This window comes from Carlito syrichta, unplaced genomic scaffold, assembly GCF_000164805.1.
Source record: "Carlito syrichta isolate Samal-C Ts95f unplaced genomic scaffold, Tarsius_syrichta-2.0.1 Scaffold288410, whole genome shotgun sequence".
Taxonomy (NCBI): Eukaryota; Metazoa; Chordata; class Mammalia; order Primates; family Tarsiidae; genus Carlito; species Carlito syrichta.
This window is the reverse complement of record NW_007232506.1, coordinates 138,100-147,053: the sequence shown is the minus strand read 5'-3', so window position 1 is coordinate 147,053 and position 8,954 is coordinate 138,100. Positions and strand designations below refer to the sequence as shown.

Here is an 8,954-nt window from a genome sequence, read left to right as displayed (position 1 = left end):
CAGAAGCTAAGTATTTACTTTACAAACGAAAGTGGCCCATACCAGAATGTTTGGAATGTGGCCCAGTACAAAGTTCACAGTGGGCTACCTGCAAGTAACCCAGCCACATTCTTTCAACAAAATGGCTGTCTTCTAAAACTATATTCTACAATTTACACCTTCAATAAATCCTAAGATCATGACCCAGAAGCCTGTGACCAATACTAAGGCTCTTAGATGTGACACGAGTTTGAATTATAAGTGTGTGAAAGTCAAAACTGCAGTTTGTGGAAGAATGGGAGCAATGAGCTTCTAAAGTTAGCTTGTGTTCTTCCTGATCTCAGAGTTTTTATGTTTTGAGCTCACAGGAGCTTAATCTGGTTAGTGCTGAGTAGAAAGGGGGAGGAAATGGGGTCAGTAGCTCCTGAACGCATCCTAGTGGTCTCAGGGTCAATGGCCCTTCCTGATCCCTAATGCTCAGTGGGCCTCCGTGGCCGGCTCCCAACAGTAGTTTTCTGTTTTTGGTTGTATCTTTTCCTGACTTTGATATCAGAGTGATACTGGCCTCGTAGAATGAGTTAGGGAGAATTCCCTTCTATTCAATCTTGTGGAATAACTTTGCTAAAATTGGTACCAGTTCTTAAATGAAGGTGTGATAGAATTCAGCTGTGATTTCATCAGGTCCTGGACTTGTTTTGTTGTTGTTGGGAGACTTTTAATTATTGTTTCAGTTTTGCTACTCATTATTGGTCTGTTCAGGATTTCTATTTCTTCCTAATTCAAGGTTGGGGAGTTGTATGTTTTCAAGAATTTATCCATTTCCCCTAGGTTGTCTAGTTTGTTTGCATAAGGGTGTTTATAATAGTCTCCATTTTCATTTCTGTTTGAGCTAATTTGAGTCGTCTCTCTTTGTTTCCTAATTAATCTAGCTAGTAGTCTATCAATTTTGTTTACCTTTTCAAAGAGCCAAGTTTTTTGTCTCATTAATCCTTTGTATTGCATGTAAGCTAAGGCTAGGCTTACTCTAGTAACTCTTGAAACATGCAGGTAAAATGATAATCATGCATTCACTATAATATGTCATGTAACGAAAAGGTGTTTTCCAAAAACATTTAAGGCCCATAGTACTAGATTTAAAAATAAAATTTCTATGATTGAATAATTAATCTCAATATGATCATTTGATATGGATGTTTTTGGGGACAGCAATTTAGTATACAACAAAAACTGTAACTATTGGCAAAATGAAATGTGAGACTTAATTAAACTGAAAACCTGCAAAGCAAAATAAGTAATCAACAAATAGGCAACCTACAGAATGGGAGAAGATATTCACAAACTATATATCCACAAAAAAGACTAATATCCAGAATCTACAAAAGAACTCAAACAAATCAGGAAGAAAAAAAGCAAGTAACCCCATTAAAAAGTGGGCACATGACATAAACAGACATCTCTCAAAATAATATATACAAATGACCAACAAATAGATGAAAAATGCTCAGCATCACTAATCATTAGTGATATGCAAATTAAAACCACCTTATGCCAATCAGAATGACAATTATTTTGAAAATAAAAATGTCTATGTTGGTGTGTATGCAGTGAAAGGGAACACTTATATACTGCTGATAGGAGTGTAAAGTGGTACAACCTCTATGGAAATCAGTATAAAGATTTCCCAGAGAACTAAAAATAGCTCTACCATTTGATCCAGCAATCTCACTACTTGGTACCTATCAAAAGAACAGAGGTCGTCATACTGAAAAGATACCTGCACTTGTATGTTTATCACAGCACAATTCACAATTGTAGAGATGTGGAATCCACCTAAAAGCCCCTCAGTTGATCAGTGGATAATTAAGGTGTGGTATGAAATACTATTCAGTCATAAAAAGACTGAAATAATGTCTTTTGCATCAACTTGGATGGAATCGGACACAATCCTCCTAAGTGAAGTAACACAAATATGTAAAACCAAGTAACATGTTCTCACTTATAAGTGGGAGCTAAGCTAAGGGTCTGCAAAGGCATATGGAATGGCATAATGGACATTGGAGACTCAGAAGGGGAGGGCAGGAAGGGACAGAGGGATGAAAAATCATCTATCAAGAGCAACGTGCAGAGGTGGGGGTGGTGGGAACACTTAATGTCCAGACTTCTTCGTCACTATGCAATGTATTCATATAACCAAAGACCATTTGTACTCCCTAAAGCTACTGAAATTTTTTTTTTAATGACATAGTCCATGAATATGTAATGGGCACTTACCAGAGCCAAACAATTCATTTCAATAATGTCTACAGGTGGTCCAGGAGTGCTGTGGATCTCAAGATTATACCAGAATTTCAAATTGCTAACATCATCATCTGAAAAATAGAACAAACAAAAACAACAACTAAAAAAAGCATTTCTTAGTATAGACTTCAAAATACCATACTTAACATACAAATTTGAGAATTATAAACAGACATCACTTTTAAACTTTTTAAAATGGACATATTTGTCAAGAGAGCTGTGAAAAGGGTGAAAATCTGCTTTCATCGCAGTTATTGAGCAATAAGAAAATCTTCAACCTTGCATGGCCATGAGAATGTCTTGTAAAAGCTCCTGGCCCTGTGCCTGTAATTCATTAAGTTCCATACTAAAATAAACTTAAGAATGTTTTACTTTTAAGTTAAGGATTAATGCTTCAAAAAGAAATAACCAATCTTTTTTCCCCCTAATTTCCTAAAAACATTCATGTATTTGTACATAGCAGCATCTAAATAAGTCATTACTATTCACAATGGTACGTTTCCAGGACCATAACAATCTAAAAAGAAAGTCAGGAATATGCCATTTCAGTTTTCTTAAAAATGTGTAAAAGGATCCTAAGTATTTAACCCTAGGAAGGCCTGAAAAGGATATGGAGTAAGTAATGAGACAATGATGTTTACACCTGGGTTCCCAATGCTTTATTAAAAAGCAGGCAATTTTGTCCCTGGTGATGTCCAAAACCATACTTCGTTACCGTAAACAAGAACCTTGACCAACCGCAAATGCTCTGCATAGACTGGTTTTGAAATTGCATCAAGTCCAGTTGGTTTCCCTGATTTTTTTCTGATCTGTTTAGTTTCCCACTTTGATATCCTTTTGTTTGCCAGTGTTGAACTAATTTATGGCTTAAGACACCCCCCCAGTTTCAGTAAATTGTATGTATATTCACAGCAGCATTGTCATGGTTAAAAGATTTCAAAAACTGTTACACTAGATTAATTTATTTAGGTAAAACACTAACCTCCTTAGGCCTCAGTTTCCTCATTTATGAAATAAGGAGACCAAACTAGTGGAATTCTTAGTGTCTCCTAAAAATCTTCTCCATGAGTATATGTTTTGCACTGCATTCCATGGTATTGTATTATGTGGCATAGTATGATAGTGAAAGACATTGATAGGATTGTGTTGGAGTATATTGCATGGCATTGTAGTTTACTGCACTGCACTGTTCTGCACCAGATTGAATTGCACTATATTCCATCTTATTCTTATAAATTGGTGGATGTGAGAACAATTCCAACATTCAGAGCAAATAGCTAATGAGATGGCGGTCCAAGTGATTTCTTATTCCAAATACTTGTGAGGAGTTCTTTAGGCAAACTTACCTCCACATTTTGAATTGCCTTCTGTGCTTATTTTGCAGTTCATTCCCTTAAAACCATTAATGTGAAAATAATGTTACCAAATTTATACTGATATGAGATTACTGAGGAAATCTTTGTTCACATCTGCACCTTCAATATATAAAAACACTTTAAATGCTTTTATGACATTTAAATGTTACTTCTCCCCAAATAAATCAAAGTTCTTAAAATGAAAAGTGTTTTTCCTTCTAGGTAGCTCATGCATATTTTATCTGGGAAGTCACAGAGAAAATAATGCTGGGAATAAACGGTAGCTGTGACTAAGGAGATTGTGACTTTGGGTTAGTAAAAAGAGTAGTAGAATGACTCAGGGTCTGAGGACCGGGGTTGAAATTTCAAATTGACCACCATTACACTGTGATCTTTGGCAAAGTAACTTAAGAGTCTGTGCATCTGCGGAATAGGGACTATATTAGTCAGAGTTCTCCAGAGGAACAGAACCAAAAGTATATATATAGAAAAAAGAGAGAGACAGATGAACAGACAGACAGACAAAGAGGGAAACAGAGACAAAGAGATAGGCAGATACTGAGAAAGACAGTGAAAGAGAAAAAGAAAGCGAGCGAGTGAGAGATTTTAAGGAATTGCCTCAGACAACTGTGAAGGCTTGGTAAATCCAAAATCTGCAGAATATCAGGGTAGGTCACCTTTTATTTTATTAAGCTTTCAACTGATTGGATGGGGGCCAACCACATTATAAAGGTTAATAGGCTTTACTCAAAGTCCACAAACTTAAAATGTTAATTTCTTCCAAAAAACACCCTTGCAGAAACATTCAGGATGAATTTGACCAAATATCTGGGCACTGCTGCCCAACCAAGTTGACATAAAATTAACCAGCACAGGCACTACAACAACTACTATTTGCAACTGTTGGGACTACTTCATTGTGGGAGGGTTATAGCTGATATAATTCCTACAGGGCTAAATATGTGCATTAAATATGAATTTATTGATTGAGTAGGATTAGTGAGTGATTTATTAATAAGAACCACAACAAAAACAATAATGTTAAACGTTATTTAACTATAAATATTAAACAAATTAAAGTTTTTTCCAATTATAAAATTAATAACATTCACTATAGCAATTTAGGAAATTTCTGAAAAGCGTGAAGAATACTAAAGTTATTCATACTCTCATGACTAAATGAAAGCTGGTTAGTACTTTTTGTATAAAATTACATACATTATACAATATTTATACATATATGCATATATGAACACACTGGGATATACACAATGTATGTAATTGATATATTTACATGTGTATATAAATATATTAATTTAACTTGTTTAGAAAATGTTCACCATTAAATTTTTAGTCTACATTATTCAACATAATAGATAACATAAGATATATTCTCATGTCTAATATTTTGTGCACATTTTTGCTTATTTTAACAAATTCTTTAGACAGAATCATTGGATAAAAGGAAATAAATTCTTAAAAGTTTTAAAGATATTATAAATGCTCTCTTCATAAACTTTATACCAATTTAAATTTCCATTATAATACATGAAATTGCCTCTTTTGACCTGAATCTCATTAAAATTGGTTGTTGCCATTATTTTTCTTGTTTTCCTATTTAGAAGGTTAAGAGTTTAAAACATTCTTAAATAGTTGTTGTTTTCATTTCTTTGATGAGAGGAATGCTGGAAGATGTCCCTAATTGAAAAGAAATATACTGTGGAGCAGTCTGTATAAAGGAACCCATGTTATTATAAGGGATGGAAAGGTTAATCCTGTATGAGAGTAAGAATATGGAAAAGCTTGTCTGAAGAATTGGGGATATCTGTAATGTTGTTACATAAATTTTTACTGGCTCTTAATCTATCCTGCAACCTGTCATTGTGTAACTCAGTATTTTTTTAATTAGACATCAGTCCGTTTTAATCCATTAACATAACATCATAATATTCTGATTCTATTTTAAACTTTTTTTAACACTTTAGCCTTCAAGAAGGTTTTCCTTCATGGTTCTTCTTCCTTACATTTGATAAGGATTTAATTTTTAGCATAATATATTTACAGAAGCCATTTATTCTTTGTCTTTACCTGCATGATTTCAACAGAAGTTGGGAGAAGTCTTAAACCCTTGCAATTCATTTTATTATTTTTTCACGTGATCTCTGCTTCAAAAATTTCAATTGACAAGTAGATATTGCATGTAACTGTTTTGCACAATCAGTATCAGAAAGTACAAAACTGTACTAAGCATTATAATTTCTTGGACTTTTGTTTTTGTCTAAATTTATCTCATATTTCACTTCATCAAGATACACACTTTATTATTATTTTTTGAAATCAACCCCCGTTTCATTCTCTTCTCTCAGGACAATCATCCAGTGCTAGTCTCTGGAATGTTTTCCATCTTTAAAAAATGTTTTAAAATTAAAAATTAGCCAGGCGTGATAGTGCATGCCTGTAGTTCCAGCTACTAGGGCGGTTGAAACAGAAGGATCATGTGAGCCCAGGATATTGAGGCTGTAGTGACCCATAATCCTGCCACTACACTCCAGTCTAGGAGACACAGTGAAACCTCAACTCAAAAAGCAAATCAACCAATTACATCAATAGACTTTGAGTAAAGCAGGTTACCATGAGGGGTAGGCCTCCTCCAGTCAGTTGAAGGTCCTAATGCAAACACTGAGGTTTTTCAAAAAAAAGGGAATTATTTCTCAGGAATGCAACACAGAACTCTGCTTGAGTTTTCAGCCTGCCTGTCTCAATACTAATTCTTACCTGAAGTCTTAGGTAGTTGACTTACCCTACAGATTTTAGATTTTCCAGCTTCCACAATGGTGTCAATTTCTGAAAAATCTACCTTACACACACACACACACACACACACACACACACACACACACACACACACACCATTGTTTCTGTTTCTCTGAAGAACCCTGACTAATGCAAATACATTCAATAAAACATTTGTTTCTTCTTTGATATACCTCTTGATCTTCACAACTTTGCTCCTGTTGAACCTCTTTTCTCTAGTAAACACTAATGTCCCTGCTACTCACTCATAAAAGAAAAACTCATTCACCACTCTCCAGAAAACCTGCCCCAACTATTCCAACACTTCATCAGCTCATTTTCCTTTGAACTTCTACTAAAAAGATATGATATTTAACAACATTCAAATAAAGCTTTATACTATAGGAAGGGAAAACAATAGCATTGTTTCTTTGGCATATGAGGAAGATTGCCAGCATCTCCTATATTGAAGTAAGAAAAGCATATTACATTATTAAAACAATGCACTTGCCATTTTTGCATTATTAAAATAATACACTCATTAACATCAGACATTTGCTGTAGTTTTTGTTTAATAACAAAAAGATGTGTAGAGATTTACACTTATGGAAGAGTAGGAAATCTTCTAGCTGAAGTATTATGATCTATTGTTATTAATAGCAGTAGAAATCCAGAAAGTATATTACATAAAATTAATACTAAAATAATACAATGAGATTCTTATAGATATATGCAACACAAATTTGGATATGTATTATGCATGTAACTTATCTATTACATTTAAAAGTAAATGACAATTTGAGTTTATGCAGACTGATTGTGAAACTGTATCATAATAAGTTTACCTGAGTTTCCATCACAAAAAATAGGGAATAGGTCTGTTACTGATTGATTAAAAGAAGATTTTAGATCTTCATGGATGTCTTCCTGAGAATCATCATCTTGTCTGCTTTTAACAGAAAATGAAATTGCACCTACAACACAGGTACAAGATGCCAGATTAATCAGGGATTCATTTCCTAAGATGAAAGGTCAGTTTTAGGTATTAAAGTTATTCTTGCGTGAAACATATAAATGTAAAACCAAACATAAAGTGTGGATTTATAGGATATTAGAATTAATTCTGATACTGATACAGAAAAATGTAGTGGAAAGTTCAATGAAATATTTTCAAAATCTCTATTAAAATGATAATTTTCAACAGTTTTTTTTTTGGAAAAAATTTAAAAAGTGACAAATAATCAAACTGCACCAGCTTTCAGAACACTTATTGGTCTTGGGTAACTCTTCTTCTTCTTCTTCTTTTTTTTTTTTTTTTTTTTTGATTTAGAGTCTCACTCTGTCACCCAGGTTGGAGTGCAGCGGCACGCTCACAGCCACCACAGTCTCAACCTGCTGGGCTCAGGTGATCCTTCCACCTCAGCCTTCCAAGTGGCTGGAACTATAGGTGCGTACTACCACTTGCAGCTAATTTTTTTGATTCATTGTAGAGAGAAGGTTTCGCCAAGTTGCCCAGGTTGATCTTGAACCCCTGAGCTCAGGCAATCCTTGCACTTCGGCCTCTCAAAGTGTTGGGATTATAGGCTTGAACCACCGTACCCAGCCTGGGTAACTATTCTTACATGTTCTCTTCCTATGTTATTTTTAATGCTCTACTTATTAACTCATTACAATAATATTTATTTTGTTTTATATAATATCCTAATATTCCAAGAACAAACTTTCAATAAATATTTGATATGCACAATGTTAAACATTGTGTTACAAATGTCACTGTCAAAAATTGTCACTCTCTGTTTGAAATTTTTGTTATACAAAAATTGACCTACACAAAATTGGTATTAATTTTTAAATTAAAGTTAATATATTTATGGAAATAATTCAGGCATGGGTCTTGATCTCTCTATAACAGCTGATGTAAACAAAACTTTGCATATAGAACTATATGTTTCTAGCCTTCCATCATAGTGAAATACCTTAGGTCAATGCCTACCAATACTGTGTGACTGAATTACGGTAGTCTCCATATCTCAATAATTGTGAAAACAATTAGAACTGAAATTAAACATCAGGATTTTGTTAAGTTTAACTTTAAAGTAAATTGCCACTTCTGGAAAAAATTGAAGGAATTATATTATTTTGGAGTATGATTTCCTTAGAGAGAAGCCTTGAAGTACAACCTTCTTGAAATGAGATATGAAAATGTGCTTGAAATAAAAAATATATATAAAGTAATTAACCAAAAGCAAAGAACAAGTTGTTAGTAAATGGTATCTTTATTCATATTTTATCATTCCTATTCAAGGAGTGGTCCCAAACAGTAATATACTATTGGCCACATTGCTCTTTGAGTGGACAGATATCCAAGGGAAAGAAATGCTTATTTGAAAAAAAATTATTTTTCACTTGCTTGTGTGAGAAATACAGATTTATTACAGGCAATTTCCCAGATAGGTGACTAAAGGTCCTGCAAGGTGTAATTTAGACCTGTGCTGTCCAATATGATTGCCTTTACTCACATGTGAATAA

The 8,954-nt window shown here is 33.9% G+C and overlaps 1 protein-coding gene across 1 annotated transcript in view; it reads right to left on the bottom strand.

The window, feature by feature from the left end:
- Positions 1-8,954, bottom strand: part of LOC103255770 (cilia- and flagella-associated protein 47) — a gene marked incomplete at its 5' end in the record, with an annotated part of 291,791 nt that overhangs the window by 149,078 nt on the left and 133,759 nt on the right. The window contains 2 exons of the mRNA XM_021710301.1: positions 2,251-2,348; positions 7,271-7,444. Coding sequence (XP_021565976.1) covers positions 2,251-2,348; positions 7,271-7,444 — 272 coding nt within the window. The remainder of the gene's footprint in view (positions 1-2,250; positions 2,349-7,270; positions 7,445-8,954) is intronic.